The sequence below is a fragment of the Piliocolobus tephrosceles genome, chromosome 21, assembly GCF_002776525.5.
Source record: "Piliocolobus tephrosceles isolate RC106 chromosome 21, ASM277652v3, whole genome shotgun sequence".
Taxonomy (NCBI): domain Eukaryota; kingdom Metazoa; phylum Chordata; class Mammalia; order Primates; family Cercopithecidae; genus Piliocolobus; species Piliocolobus tephrosceles.
The window spans coordinates 49,822,978-49,838,998 of NC_045454.1; the positions used below are offsets into that span (position 1 = coordinate 49,822,978).

Genomic DNA, 16,021 nt, shown 5'->3' on the forward strand with positions numbered 1-16,021 from the left:
CACCTGAGGTCAGGAGTTCGAGGCAGGCCTGGCCAACATGGCGAAACCCTGTCTCTACTAAAAATACAAACATTAGCTGGGTATGGAGATGCGTGCCTGTAATCCCAGCTACTGGGGAGGCTGAGGCAGGAGAATCTCTTGAACCCGGGAGGCGGAGCTTGCAGTGATCCAAGATGGCTCCACTGTACTCCAGCCTGGGCAACAGAGCAAGACTCTGTCAAAAACAAAACAAAAGAGAAAATAAAAGAAAAGTTTAGCACTGAGTCAGCCCTTGGAAGCTCCCATTTCCCAGATGGGAAGCTTGCGGTCCAGACCCTAATAATGGTGGGGACCCTCAGTCTCGGCTGGATCACAATGCAATCTAGGAGCCCAGGGCCCTGACCCTTTCTCCCCCTGGCCCTTGTCTCTCCACAGAGTGCGTCTCCCTCGCCTCCTGAGAGTCTCGTGGAGGAGGAGCGACCGAGTGGCCCTGGTGGTGGTGGGAAGCAGAGGGCAGATGAGAAGGAGTTGTCAGGACCTTATGTGAGTGGGGGCAGGTGCAGGACTGGGGTGGGGATGCCCTCAGAGCCTTCCATAGCCCAGCTCTGGCCATGATTCTCTCACTCTAGAGCCTTCCATAGCTCCCTACAACTCAGAGTACTGACCAGTCAGAGGAGATCCTGTGATGCAAGGCTTAACTCCAGTTGCTTGAAGTCGCTGTGGCCTCTGGCCCATACAGCCATTTTGCCACCCTCTAACTTTTGCTCCAGCTGTTTTCTTTCCCGAGAACACACATGTTTTAGAAACCTGTTTTTCCATCAAGACACAAGGTACCACCTCCTACAGGAAGCCTTCCCTGACCGCCTCCTACAGGCTGGGACCTCCTCTCATTGCCAGACAGCTGCACACTTGTAGTTTCAAACTCTAGTGTCCCAGGGGCCAGGCTGAATGTGGGGAATGGGGCTGTGGCCAGCTGGGGAGCCCTTCTCCCACCTACGGGGGCAGCTGCAACTTGGTCCTCGGAGACTGGCAGGCTCAGTGTGGGCCAATATTGCGGTTTCTCAGAGAAGCCTTAAATCTTTTTTTTTTTTTTTGAGACGGAGTCTTGCTCTGTCACCCAGGCTGGAGTGCAGTGGCCAGATCTCAGCTCACTGCAAGCTCCGTCTCCCGGGTTCCCGCCATTCTCCTGCCTCAGCCTCCAGAGTAGCTGGGACTACAGGCGCCCGCCACCTCGCCCGGCTAGTTTTTTTGTATTTTTTAGTAGAGACGGGGTTTCACCGGGTTAGCCAGGATGGTCTCGAATCGATCTCCTGACCTCGTGATCCGCCCGTCTCGGCCTCCCCAAGTGCTGGGATTACAGGCTTGAGCCACCGCGCCCGGCCTTTAAATCTTTCTTTTTACCTAATAGCTGTTTTTTTTTGGCGGGGGGGGGCAATGAATTTTATTTATTTATTTATTGAGGCAGAGTCTTGTTCTCTTGCCAAGTCTAGAGTGCAGTGGCGTGATCTCAGCTCACTGCAGCCTCTGCCTCCTGGGTTCAAGCGATTCTCCTGCCTCAGCCTACCCGGTAGCTGGGATTACAGGCACTCACCAGCACACCTGGCTAATTTTTGTATTTTTAATAGAGATCGGGTTTCACCGTGTTGGCCAGGCTGGTCTCAAACTCCTGACCTCAGGTGATCCACCTGCCTTAGTCTCCCAAAGTGCTGGATTACAGGTGTGAGCCATCGCACCTGGATCCAACAAATTTTCATTTAAAGAAGAAAACTGCGCATAGGAAGGGAGTCTAGGAGAACCCACCCACTGGGCGGATTTTGTCTTCCAGGCTGCAACCTTTTTTTCTTCCTTTGGTTTCCAGCCCAACCAGAGGTTGCCTTGCAACCCAGCATGTCAGTGGTGTCCCATCCCACCCCGCTCCCTGCCATGGTACCCAGGATAGTGTTGTCTGCATCAGTGAATAGAATTGGAGTTTGGTCTTTCTTCCAAAGCAATGGGGAGCCATAGAGGGTTGCAGAGCAGAGGTGGGGATAGGTCTTAGGAAAATCTGTCTGGAGCCAGCTTGGAGGGTTGCCTGGAGGGGGCAAGGCTGGAGGCTAGGAGCCCCGGGAAGGGATTAGGAGGGGATGAGGTCTGTCCTAGGGCTGTAGTGGGTGGAAATGGCCAGAGAGATGAGTGAGACAGACATGCCTGAGGGACTGCTTGAGTTCGTTGGCGAGATGGAGGAAGGAGGTAAGGGCGATTCCTGGTCTCTGGCTCTCCCCTTACCATACAGGGGGTAAACTGAGGTCCGAGAGGACCAGAAGTCACACAGGGCACTCATGTAGTCCACATCCTTCAAAGTCCTCTCCACAAGGTGCCCACCTGTCCCGCCGACCCCGTCCTTCCCAGATGCGGGAACGTGCGGCCTTCCCTTCTGCTCTGAGCCAACGGATGCAGTGGTCTGAGAATCCCAGCCTTGGGGCTGGCTGGGCTCATGCCCCCAACTCCTGGGGAGTGGATGGGGGCGCGGAGGCAGGGGCATGACCACGATGAGCTCTCTCTCCCATCTCCCACCAGGAAAGTGACGAAGACAAGAGTGACTACAATCTGGTGGTGGATGAGGTGAGTCCAGGGGTCCCCTACTCTGGGCACAGAGCAAGGGGTGGGTTTTCTGGAATGGGAGGACCCAGAGGTAGTGGGGGTCCCGGTTCCCCCCTCTGTGGGACAGCTGGGATGGGGCCAGGAAGAGTCGGGGGCTCTGAAACACCTCTGGCTTACCTCCTCTCCATTGCACAGGGAGTGACTGACTTCAAGCCCGGGCTCACTGACTGATTTGTGGGCAGTGACATTCCCACTTCCCTGGCCTTACTTTTCCCCATCTGTTCAATGGGAAAATAAAACCAAGGCCTTATGTAGTCCTTGCTACGGGTGCTTATGGAGGAGAGCCTATCATTAAACCCATTTTACAGGCTGGGCACAGTGGCTCACACCGGTAATCCCAGCACTTTGGGAGACTGAGGCGGATGGATCACTTGAGGTCAGGAGTTTGAGACCAGCCTGACCAACATGGTGAAACCCTGTCTCTACTAAAAATACGAAAACATTAGCTGGGTGTGCTTGCTTGAACCCAGGAGGCGGAGGTTGCAGGAAGCCGCTGTACTCCAGCCTGGGTGACGGAGCGAGACTCCAAAAAAAAAGACATTTTACAGATGAGTAAACTGAGGCAGCAGGAGGTTTCATAATCTTCCCATGGTGGGTCATGGGTACCCATTCTAGAGATTGGAGTGGGAGTCGGGAGGAGGATAGAGAGGATCTCTTTCCATCTCATTTCAACTCTGCTCAATGTTACCTTCTCGAACCCAGGACCAACCCTCAGAGCCCCCCAGCCCGGCTACCACCCCGTGCGGAAAGGTACCCATCTGTGTTCCTGCCCGTCGGGACCTGGTGGACAGTCCGGCCTCCTTGGCCTCTAGCCTTGGCTCACCGCTCCCTAGAGCCAAGGAGCTCATCCTGGTAAGGAGGAGGGGAGGGCCTTGAAACTCACTTTATTCATCCTGGGGGCCTGGAAACAGACACTACCCCATGACACAGAGGGCAATGATGAGAAATCAGCCCGGCTGGCATTGTCCACCCTCTCCTTGTGCTTTTTTTTAAACCTCCCACTGGGACTGACTTTGTTGAACCTCAGTAAATATTAAAAGGCAACTTTGTAAAGAAGCTTTGTAGATAAATTTTAAAAGGCAATTCACCACCTTACGTGGAAAGCAGGTCTCTCTCTTGCAATCAATAGGAAATCCCATGGAAGTAAACACAGTGAAAGCCCAGCCAGCTAAGCTGGACCCAGGCCTGCATGTGTTGAGCCCCTCCAGAGGCGCTTAGAGACACACCGGCCCCAAGCTGAGATGTTGTCCCCGGAAGGAAAGATAATTAATATAGGAACAACTTTCCGGTTGGACCTCCTGGAGTTTAATGCCAGCCATGTAAGCTATCTAAAAGCACCCCCAGGGCATTCGAAATTCAGCTCCTTTTGTGGCTCCCCTCACCTCAAATCTTCTCCAGACCCCTCCTCTGCATTTACCAGGGGAGAGTATGTCGGTTTCTAGGCCTCCCCTCCCGGTTTCAAGGCCTCCCCTCCTGGCAGGTTACCATGGCAACCGCCAGAGGTTGGGGCTCCCATTCTATCTTAAGTGCCCTCCTCCCACTGCAGGGAAAAACCTTACGAGGGGGTAGGGCAGCTCCGTTGTATTAGAGAAGCCCTCGGGGTCCTCCCTGACCCTGCAGTTGTCCCATCCACTCTCGCGGGTGCGGGTGCTGTGTGGCTGTCAGCGTGTGTGCGATGGTGTCATGGGAAGCCGAGACAGACGCAAGACGGGGATGTGAAGTTTCTTGGGAGGCAGGGGAGGCGGTGACATGAAGCCGAGATAACAGAGCCTGCCCCTAGATGGAGGTCCAGCTGCTGCTTTCCTCAGAGCTCCCCTTGGGGAAGGACAGCTCGGTGACACCTCCCTCTCCGTGGGGGCACAAGGAGGATTGCACTGTGTGCTAGGCGTTCTTCCTTCACCTGGGAATATGCTGCTGTGGGGTCTGCCTCTCCACGAGCCCATCCCGGAGTTTCTAATTCCTTGTCGTTCAACAATCTCAACAGTGGCTGGGGGCTGTGGCTCATGCCTGTCATCCCAGGGCTTTGGGAAGCCAAGGCAGGACGATCACTCAAGAGCAGGAGCTGGAGACCAGCCTGGGCAATATAGTGAGACCTTGTCTCTACAAAAAATTTAAAAAGTTAGCCAGGCATGGAGACGTGTGCCTGTAGTGCCAGCTACTTGGGAGGCTGAGTCGGGAGGATCACTTGAGTGTGGGAGGTTGAGGCTGCATTGAGCTACGAGCGTGCCTTTTTTTGTTTTGTTTTTTGTTTTGGAGATGGGGTCTCTCTCTCTGTCACCCAGTCTGGAGTGCAGCAGCACAATCTCGGTTCACTGCAACCACTGCCTCCCGGGTTCAAGAGATTCTCCTGTCTCAGCCTCCCGGGTAGTGGATAGCTAGGACTACAGGCATGTGCCACCACACCTGGCTAATTTTTTGTATTTTCAGTAGAACAAGGTTTCACTGTCTTAGCTACGATGGTCTAGATCTCCTGATCTCAGGTGATCCGCCCGCCCTGGCCTCCCAATGTGCTGGGATCAGAGTCATGAGCCATAGCGCCTATCTGACCATGTTACTTTTGAGAGCAAGACCCTGTATTTAAAAAAAAAAAAATTGCAAATCTTGACAGCCTATAACTTTGTAACTTTGTTGCTTTTTTGTTTTTGTTTTGGTGGAATTTTGCTCTTGTTGCCCAGGCTAGAGTGCAATGACCTGATCTCAGCTCACTGCAACCTCTCTGCCTCCCGCGTTCAGGCAAGTCTCCTGCCTCAGCCTCCCGAGTAGCTGGAATTACAGGCATGTGCCACCATGTCCAGCTAATTTTGTATTTTTAGTAGACAGGGTTTCACCATGTTGACCAGTGTGGTCTCAAACTCCTGACCTCAAGTGATCCACCTGCCTCGGCCTCCCAAAGTGCTGGGATTACAGGCGTGAGCCACCGCTCCCAGCCGAGACAGTCGTGTTCTGCTGCTCAGGCTGGAGTGCAATGGCGCGATCTCAGCTCATTGCAACCTCCACCTCCTGGGTTCAAGCAATTCTCCTGCCTCAGCCTCCTGAGTAGCTGGGATCACAGGCACGCGCCACCACGCCCGGCTAATCTTTCTTTGTATTTTTAGTAGAGATGTGGTTTTACCATGTTGGCCGGGCTGGTCTCTAACTCCTGACCTCAGGTGATCCGTCCATCTGGGTCTCCCAAAGTGTTGGGATTATAGGTGTGAGACACTGCGACTGGCCCCCACAGTTTCTGATCAGATCATTAGGCCACAAGACACCAGGTGCCTGGTGGCGTTCAGTCCTGCCCTTTCTCTGCAGAATGACCTTCCCCCCAGCACTCCTGCCTCCAAGTCCTGCGACTCGTCCCCGCCCCAGGACGCGTCCACCCCTGGGCCCAGCTCGGCCAGTCACCTCTGCCAGCTCACTGCCAAGCCAGCGCCTTCCACGGACAGCATCGGTGAGCACCTTGCCTGTTGGTGCCTGTCCGGAGCAGGCCTCATCTCCGGGGAGATCTAGGAGAAGGGGCTGGAGAGGCAGAAGGCTGGGATTCCAGGCTTGGCGTTCGTCGCCTTAGTCCTTTTTGTGACTTCAAGTTAGACTCTGTCTCCCTCTTGGCAGTTTCTCATTGTCTCAGCTCGGCGGGTAGGGAAACTGAGGCCTGGAGCGTGGAAGTGGCTTAGTCGTGGGTGTCAGCCTAGTGCACTGGAGAGACTATCTTCGGGACCAGACAGGCTTGGGTTTCAGACCAGGCTTGGACATTCACCAGCTGTGTGACCTTGGGCAAGTGACCCAACCTCTCTGAGCCTCAGTTTCCCCATCAGTAATCTGGGGAATGACAGCCGTCATCTTTTCAGCCTTACGGTCACGCCCTGGGCTGGTTCTGGGGCCCCTGAAAAAAGCTGTCCTTGGAACCTGCCCTCAAGGAACTCCCAGGTGGCAAAAAGGGACGAACCCCAGACCCCAAAACTCACAGCCCTGTATAATCAGGGCTGGTACCAAGCCAGGTGCCCAGGAAGGGCAAGTCTGGAGGTTGGCAATGGGGAGGCTCAAGGATGTTTCTGAGATGTTAATGGACGTTGGGCCTTAATTTTTTTTTTCTTTTTTTTTTTTTGAGACGGAGTTTCACTCTTGTTGCCCAGACTAGAGTGCAATGGCGCGATCTCAGCTCACGGCAACTTCCCACTCTCGGGTTCAATCAATTCTCCTGCCCCAGCCTCCTGAGTAGCTGGAATTACAGGCATGCGCCACCATGCCCAGCTAATTTTTGTATTTTTAGTAGAGACCAGGTTTCACCATGTTGGTCAGGCTGGTCTTGAACTCCTGACCTCAGGTGATCCGCCCGCCTTGGCCTCCCAAAGTACTGGGATTACAGGCATGAGCCTGGGTTTTGAAGGATGGGTAGGAGTTTGCCAATTAAAGAGAATGGCCATAGTCCCAGCTACTCGGGAGGCTGAGGCAGCAGAATTGCTTGAACCCAGGAGGCAGAGGTTTCAGTGAGCCGTGATCGCACTACTGAACTCCAGCCTGGCAACAGAGCAAGATTCCATCTTTAAAAAAAAAAAAAAAAAAAAAGAGGGAGAGAAAGTCATGTCCACCGGAGGCACGATAGTGCAGAGGTCTGGAGGTGTCCCGGGCTGTGGCCAATGTGGGACCAGTGCATGGAAACTCTGAATGAAAGGCCAGGGAGCTCCCAAGGCAGTGGGAGGCGGGATCTGGGTCCAGGGTGTCAAAACCCCGACTCTTCCCTCTCAGCCCTGAGGAGCCCCCTGACTCTGTCCAGTCCCTTCACCACGTCCTTCAGCCTGGGCTCCCACAGCACGCTCAATGGAGACCTCTCCGTGCCCAGCTCCTATGTCAGCCTCCACCTGTCCCCCCAGGTCAGCAGCTCTGTGGTATACGGACGCTCCCCCATGGTGAGTCCTTGGGTGGGGGCGCAGGAGGTGTCAGCAGGGCCCAGGGGCTGGGGGCCGAGAGGAGAAACCAACTACAGAAGGAGAGACAAGGGAAGGGAGCAGAAAGGGAAGGGAGCCCTGGCTCAGCCAGTGTGCATGGGAAGACGATCTGGGGGTCTTAGTAGTCCCACAAGCTTAATACAAAGCAGGACTTGTGATTGTGGAAAAATGCAATGGTGATGAAGCTGCATGAAAAGGGGCAGTAGGGCCTTGGCCTCAGGACACTGTTTACAAAAACGAGCAGTGGACCAGATTTGTCCTGGGGGGCTGGAGTTTAGAGACCTCCATCATAGAGCCAGTCTGGACATTGGATGGAGAACCCTTCAGGATCCTTGGAACCCTGGAGGTCTAGGATTTCCTGGACAGAGATTTTGGGGCCGGTGCCCTCACGTGAAAACCTCAGCCCTCCCTCTGTAGTGTGACAGGCTGAGAGAAGGCATTTCTGCTTCCTTGGGGAGGGGCTGATAAACAGCAGCATGGCAGGTGGGCGTGGGGCAGCACAGAGGTGGGTTGGAGTCACCTGCCTCACTGACACCCCCTCTGGCATTCTGACAGATGGCATTTGAGTCTCACCCGCATCTCCGAGGGTCATCCGTCTCTTCCTCCCTACCCAGCATCCCTGGGGGAAAGCCGTGAGTACCAGGGTGGGGTTCCCTGCCTGGGGACCCAGGCCAGCCCCCCGCCTCCTCTGAGGTCTTACCTGTGTGGTTGGGGTCTCCCTGCTCCCCTTCTAGAAAGTCCCTTGTGGGGGCTGGGTGTGGTGGCTCACGCCTGTAATCCCAGCACTTTAGGAGGCTGAGACGGGTGGATCACGAGGTCAGGAGATCGAGACCATCCTGGCTAACACGGTGAAACCCCGTCTCTACTAAAAAATACAAAGAACTAGCCGGGCGAGGTGGCGGGCGCCTGTAGTCCCAGCTACTCGGGAGGCTGAGGCATGAGAATCGCTTGAACCCGGGAGGTGGAGGTTGCAGTGAGCTGAGACCGCGCCACTGCACTCCAGCCTGGGCAACAAGAGCAAAACTCTGTCTCAAAAAAAAAAAAAAAAGAAAGAAAGGAAAAAAGAAAGTCTCTTGTGTAAGCTACTCGGAGTTCCACTGGCTCTCCATAGAAGTAGACTCTGACCCCTAAGGGGACACTGGTGATGTCAGGGGACACGTGTGGTTGTCACAGCTGGGGGAGGAAACGCTCCTGGCCTGGAGTGTGGAGGTCAGGGATGCTGCCTAGCACCCTGCTAACAGGGACGGCTCCCCCAGCGAAGACCTAGCCCCAGTGTCCACAGAACTTTCTGCAGTGATGGAAGTGTTCGACACCCACTGCTGGCCAACCCGATTGCCACCAGCTGATCGTGGCTTTGAGTACTTGAAATGTGGCCAGTGCAACGGAGGAGCTGAAAATTTTTGTTTTGTTTTGTTTTACTTTGTTTTTTTTTTTTTTTTTTTTTTTGTGAGACGGAGTCTTGCTCTGTCTCCCAGGCTGGAGTGCAGTGGCTGGATCTCAGCTCACTGCAACCTCCGCCTCCCGGGTTCATGCCATTCTCCTGCCTCAGCCTCCCGAGTAGCTGGGACCACAGGCGCCCGCCACCTCGCCTGGCTAGTTTTTTTTTTTTTGTATATTTAGTAGAGACGGGGTTTCACCGTGTTAGCCAGGATGGTCTCGATCTCCTGACCTCGTGATCCGCCCGTCTCGGCCTCCCAAAGTGCTGGGATTACAGGCTTGAGCCACCGCACCCGGCCTTTGTTTTGTTTTTCTGAGATGAAGTTTCACTCTGTCCCTCAGGCCGGAGTACAGTGGTGAGATCTCAGCTCACTGCAACCTCCACCTCCTGGGTTCAAGCGATTCTCCTGCTCCAGCCTCCTGAGTAGCTGGGATTACAGGCCTGTACCACTGCCAGCTAATTTTTGTGTTTTTAGTAGAGATGAGGTTTCACCATGTTGGCCAGGCTGGTTTTGAACTCCTGACCTCAAATGATCCACCCACCTCAGCCTCCCAAAGTGCTGGGATTCCCGGTGTGAGCCACTGTGCCGGCCTGAAAATGTTTATTTAATTTCAATTCATTTAAGTGTCTTAACTGGTCACAGATGGCTGGGGGTCCTAGGACAGCACCTTCTAGCTGGTGTGGAACATTCAGCACGCCTTCATGGGTCCTTGGTTGAACGAACGTTTATTAAGTGTTTATTTACCATGCGCCACACCACGACCTAGACCCCCTGTGTATTTGTGCCACTCGCTGACTGTCCCATATCACTCTTGACCACGTTGTCCTGCCTTTTTCCTAAATGAATCAGAGGCCGAGCACCATGGCTCACTCCTGTCATCCCAGTGCTTTGGGAGGCCAAGGTGGGAGGATCACTTGAAGCCAGGAGTTTGAGACCAGCCCAGGCAACATAGCAAGACCTCATCTCTACAAAATAATAATAGAGATAATTACTTTAAAAAAATGCATCAGGCTGGGCGCGGTGGCTCAAGTCTGTAATCCCAGCACTTTGGGAGGCCGAGACGGGCGGATCACAAGGTCAGGAGATTGAGACCATCCTGGCTAACGCGGTGAAACCCCATCTCTACCAAAAAAAATACAAAAAACTAGCCGGGCGAGGTGGCGGGCGCCTGTGGTCCCAGCTACTCGGGAGGCTGAGGCAGAATGGCGTGAACCCGGGAGGCGGAGCTTGCAGTGAGCTGAGATCCGGCCACTGCACTCCAGCCTGGGCGACAGAGCGAGACTCCAGTCTCAAAAAAAAAAAAAAAAAAAATGCATCAGAGGCCAGGCCTGGTGGCTCACGCCTGTAATCCCAGGGAGGCCGAGGTGGGTGGGTCATTTGAGCTCAGAGCAGCCTAACCAACATGGCGAAAACCTGTCTCTACTAAAAATACAAAAAAATTAGCCAGGCGTGGTGGCCTGCGCCTGTAATCCCAGCTCCTTGGGAGACTGAGGCAGGAGAATCGTTTGAACCCGGAAAGCAGAGGTTACAGTGAGCCCAGATCCCACCACTGCACTCCAGCCTGGGCGACAGAGCAGGACTCTGTCTCAAAAAACAAACCGAAAAATGCATCAGGCTGGGCCTCGTGGCTCACACTTGTAATCCTAGCACTTTGGGAGGCCGAGGTGGGTGGATCACTTGAGTTTAGGAGTTCAAAACCAGCCTGGCCAACATGGTGAAACCCTGTCTCTACTAAAAATACAAAAAACTTAGCCGGGCGTGGTGGCGCATGCCTGTAATCCCAGCTACTCGAGAGGCCGAGGCAGGAGAATCGCTTGAACCCGGGAGGCAGAGGTTGCAGTGAGCTGAGATCCGGCCACTGCACTCTAGCCCTGGAGACAGGGTGAGACTCCCTCTCAAAAAACAGAGGGCCGGGTGTGGTGGCTTACACCTGTAATCCCAGCACTTTGGGAGGCCGAGGCGGGCGGATCACGAGGTCAGGAGATCGAGACCATCCTGGCTAACATGGTGAAACCTCGTCTCTACTAAAAATACAAACAAAATTAGCCAGGTGTGGTGGCGGGCGCCTGTAGTCCCAGCTACTCGGGAGGCTGAGGCAAGAGAATGGCGTGAACCCGGGAGGCGGAGCTTGCAGTGAGCTGAGATGCGCCACTGCACTCCAGCCTGGGCAACAGACCGAGACTCCGTCTCAAAAAAAAAAAAAATAAAAAAAAATAAAAAATAAAAAACGCATCAGAGGATGCCAGGCAGGAAAAAGGCGTCTCCCTGCCCTCCCAGGTGCGGGGGCGTGGTGCCCAGCGCTGGGTCTTGTCCCGGCTTTTTCTCCAGGGCCTACTCCTTCCACGTGTCTGCGGACGGACAGATGCAGCCCGTGCCCTTCCCCTCGGATGCACTGGTGGGCGCGGGCATCCCGCGGCACGCCCGGCAGCTGCACACGCTGGCACACGGCGAGGTGGTCTGCGCAGTCACCATCAGCGGCTCCACGCAGCACGTGTACACGGGCGGCAAGGGCTGTGTGAAGGTGTGGGACGTGGGCCAACCAGGAGCCAAGACGCCCGTGGCCCAGCTCGACTGCTTGGTGAGGGGGGGGTGGGACAGTGGGCGGGACTCACAGGTGAGGGGTGGAGCTTTTCAAATGGGGCGGTGTTTGCAGGTTGGGCGTGGGTGGGGCTACATATGAAGGGCGGAGCTTGTCACGTGGGGGCCCATTGGCCAATCAGAATTAGGCTTGCAAGACAGGGTTTGCAGGCCAAGTATAGGTGGGGTTTATGGGTAAAGGATGGAGCTTATAGTCAGATGGGGCAGCATTTGCGAGTCAAAGGGTCGTGGCTCACCAGCAATCAGGGTAGGGCTTGAAGGCCAACCATGGGTGGGGTTTACAGGTGAAGGGCGGAGCTTGTCAAATGGAACAGGGTTTGTAGCCAAAGGGGTGGGTCTTGCTGGCCAATCAGGGTAGGGCTTGTAGGCTGATCAGGATGCGAGACCCCCACATTGAGCTAGGCTCCTAGAGGCCTCACCTGGGACCAACCCCCAGCCCCTGCTTCTCTCCCCGACCCCAGAACCGAGACAACTACATTCGCTCCTGCAAGTTGCTGCCGGATGGCCGGAGTCTGATAGTGGGCGGTGAGGCCAGCACTTTGTCCATTTGGGACCTGGCGGCGCCCACCCCCCGTATCAAGGCCGAGCTGACCTCCTCGGCCCCAGCCTGCTACGCCCTGGCCGTCAGCCCCGACGCCAAGGTTTGCTTCTCCTGCTGCAGCGATGGCAACATTGTGGTGTGGGACCTGCAGAACCAGACTATGGTCAGGTGCGTGGCAGGTGCGCTAGGACCTTGGGCAAGCCCCCGGCCCCTCTTGGTGCAGGGAGGGTGGAGGAGTGACCTGGGAGGACGCTGGGGCAGCTCGAATTCCAAGATGGACGCCTGGGCCCTTCTCCCTCCAGGCAGTTCCAGGGCCACACGGACGGCGCCAGCTGCATTGATATTTCCGATTACGGCACTCGGCTCTGGACAGGGGGCCTGGACAACACGGTGCGCTGCTGGGACCTGCGGGAGGGCCGCCAGCTGCAGCAGCACGACTTCAGCTCCCAGGTGCTGTTCGGTTCTGGCGGGAGGGGGGGATTTCCTTGTGAGGTGCCCACTTCCACAGGCAGGACAAGACTCATCTGCTGTGGTGCCCATCTTTCTTGTCCTCCAGACACATCCACAAGCTTCCCCTTTAACTCTCTAAGGACGTAGGGGAACACAAAAGAGCTGATGATTCATATGAAGCTGTGGGGCTACTGAGACCCCCAGATCATCTTCCCCACCTGCTTGTGTCCAGCCACACCCTTACATTTGTCTTTCCTCGTGTAGCTGGATTCTCCCAGCCTTTAATCTCTGGACCCCGCATAGAGCGTGGGACACACACTTCCCCACCGAGGACTCACCAAGGGGGAGCTACTGGCCAGGAGGACAGAGTGGAGGTTGATGGAGGAGGAGCTGGGCATGGAGAGATCCCCACTGAGGTGCAGCCTAAGCTGAAGGATATGGTGAAGGGGCTGGACAGAACTGGGGGCTCCTCAGGGCTGAACAAAGAGAGCGAATCTTCAAGGCACCGTGACCCTAGATCCTGCCTCTCACCTGCTTTGGGGGCAGGCTGTGAGCTCCTTGCTCTGTCATTCAGGGTTTCCATGGGCTGGTCTCATGCACAGCATACTCTGGGACAGCTCTGAGACCTCTGCACATTTGTTCCCTGTGGTTGAAATGCCTCTTTCTGTAATTAGCAAACTCCTATTCATCCCTCAAGACCCATCTCATTTGCCCCTCCTTGAAACCTAGGAGGAGCTAACTCCTAACTCCGAAACTCCTTTTTTTTTTTTTTTTTTTTTGAGATAGGGATGCAATGGCGTGATCTTAGCTCACTGCAACCTCTGCCTCCCAGGTTCAAATGATTCTCATGCCTCAGCCACCTGAGTAGCTGGGACTACAGGCATGCACCACCATGCCCGCCTCATTTTTGTATTTGTTGGTAGAGACAGGGTTTCACTGTGTTGTCCAGGCTGGTCTTGGACTCGTGGCCTCAATTGATCCACCTGCCTTAGCTTCCCAGTGTGGGAATTACAGGTGTGAGCCACTGCGCCCTGCCTCCCAGGCTCATTATGTCCAACCCATTGTTCTTTCGTTTGATGAATTGTTGGATAGGGAAATCAGGAGTGCAGGTGGACATAGTTCTCCATCCCATATCCCCGAAGCTTAGGTGGGCTAAGAACATTTCTAGGGATCCCATGGTGACTATCTCCTAGCTCACCGGGTGCCCCTCAATGCGTCTTTACTCAGGAATGCTTCTGTGTGGCCAGGAAAGGACATTTGAAGCCCTCCAGTCTTCTCTTCTGTAAATGTGTGGTTATTTCCACAGGCGTCTTGTTAGTGAGACTCCAAGAGGTTAGGGTGGAACAGAGCCTGATTCCTGTTTGTGCCTAAAGTGGGGTGGGCTACAGGAGGAGGAGGACCCTGAATCCTTTTAAAATCAAACCGAAAAGCACTATTGCAAATGGGGAGCATTCCAGGCCAGGCTCAGTGACTGACGCCTGTAATCGCAGCACTTTGGGAGACTGGGGTGGGTGGATCGCTTGAGGTGGGGAGTTCAAGACCAGCCTGACCAACGTGGAGAAACCCCGTCTCTACTAAAAATACAAAATTAGCTGAGTGTGGTGGTGCATGCCTGTAATCCCAGGTACTTGGGAGGCTGAGGCTGGAGAATTGTTTGAACCTGGGAGGCAGAGTTTGCTGTGACCTGAGATCGTGCCATTGCACTCCTGCCTGGGCAAGAAGAGCGAAACTCTGTCTAATAATAATAATAATAATAATAATAATAATAAAAAACAACGAAAAGCAGCATTGCGAATGGGGAACATTCCAGGCCAGGCTCAGTGGCCAACGCCTGTAATCCCAGCAGTTCAGGAGGCTGAGACAGGAGGATTGCTTGAGCCTAGGAGATTGAGATCAGCCTTGGCAACATAGCAAGACCTTGTCCCTACAAAAAAAATTAAAAATAAGGCATGGTGGGCCGGATGCTGTGGCTCGGCTCACGCCTATAATCCCAGCACTTTGGGAGGCTGAGGTGGGCGGATCGTGAGGTCAGGGGATCAAGACCATCCTGGCTAACACGGTGAAACCCTGTCTCTACTAAAAATACAAAAAACTACCTGGGTGTGGTGGCGGGTGCCTGTAGTCCCAGCTACTCAGAAAGCTCAGGCAGGAGAATGACCTGAACCCAGGAGGCAGAGCTTGCAGTGAGCCAAGATCGCGCCACTGCACTCCAGCCTGGGTGAAAGTGCAAGACTCCGTCTCAAAATAAACAAATAAATAAGGCATGATGGCACACACCTGTGGTCACAGCTACTTGTGAGGCTGAGGCGGGAGGATCACTTGAGCCTGGGAGGAGGTCAAGGCTGCTCGTGGGTCATGATTGCACCACTGCACTGCAGCCTGGGCAACAGAGCGAAACCCTGTCTCAAAAAAAAAAAGTAGGGAACATTCCAAGCTAAAAGTGAGAAGTCCTATCTCCCAGGCCTGGCTTGTCTGTCTTGTTTTGTTTTTCTTTTTTGAGACAGAGTCTTGCTCTGTCACCCAGGCTGGAGTGCAGTGGTGCAATCTCAGCTCATTGCAACCTCCACCTCCCAGGTTCAAGCGATTCTCCTGCCTCAGCCTCCCAAGTAGCTGGGATTACAGGTGCCCGCCAGCACACCCGGCTAATTTTTGCATTTTTAGTAGAGATGGGGTTTTGCCCTGTTGGCCAGGGTGGTCATGAACTCCTGACCTCAGATGATCTGCCTGCCTTGGCCTCCTAAAGTGTTGGGATTACTGGCATGAGCCACAGAGCCCGGCCAAGGCCTGGTCTTTCATAGCCTTGCTGTGTGACCTTGAGGGGACATTGCCTCAGCTTCCACCATCTGCTTAAGGGTAGTGATTGTCCTTGCCTGGCTGTTCCCTTCTCTGTCTCTTCTCCCTTCTCTCTCCCTCCTCCCTGTGCTGTTGTGCGCTCAGAGCAGATAATGGATGTGCAGCCCTAGGGCTCTGTATAATTCTGATTAATATTAATGATTCGACATGCAGTTGTCCGCTGTGTTCCCAGTCCTGGGCCAGCTGCCTTTCTCGGGGAGGGCTGAAGAGGGAGAATGTTGGACTCCACCCCCCAACCCTGATGGTGCCGGGCACCCCCCAATATCCAAAGGGACTCGTAGGCTGGACATAGTGGCTCACACCTGTAATCCCAGCACTTTGGGAGGCCAAGGCAGGCAGATCACTTGAGGTTAGCAGTTTGGCCAACACAGTAAAACTCTGTCTTTACTAAAAATACAAAAATTGCCGGGCGCGGTGGCTCGAGCCTGTAATCCCAGCACTTTGGGAAGCTGAGATGGGCGGATCACGAGGTCAGGAGATCGAGACCATCCTGGCTAACCCGGTGAAACCCCGTCTCTACTAAAAATACAAAAAACTAGCCGGGCGAGGTGGCGGGCGCCTGTAGTCCCAGCTACTCGGGAGGCTGAGGCAGGAGA

The 16,021-nt window shown here is 54.5% G+C and overlaps 1 protein-coding gene across 1 annotated transcript in view; it reads left to right on the top strand.

The window, feature by feature from the left end:
* Positions 1–408: 408 nt before the first annotated feature.
* The window catches only part of TLE2 (TLE family member 2, transcriptional corepressor), a gene marked incomplete at its 5' end in the record, with an annotated part of 20,494 nt that continues 4,881 nt past the window's right edge, over positions 409–16,021 (top strand). Inside the window, 9 exons of the mRNA XM_026455600.2 lie at positions 409–522; positions 2,536–2,580; positions 3,322–3,471; positions 5,911–6,049; positions 7,345–7,505; positions 8,100–8,176; positions 11,312–11,561; positions 12,043–12,290; positions 12,425–12,572. Coding sequence (XP_026311385.2) covers positions 409–522; positions 2,536–2,580; positions 3,322–3,471; positions 5,911–6,049; positions 7,345–7,505; positions 8,100–8,176; positions 11,312–11,561; positions 12,043–12,290; positions 12,425–12,572 — 1,332 coding nt within the window. The remainder of the gene's footprint in view (positions 523–2,535; positions 2,581–3,321; positions 3,472–5,910; positions 6,050–7,344; positions 7,506–8,099; positions 8,177–11,311; positions 11,562–12,042; positions 12,291–12,424; positions 12,573–16,021) is intronic.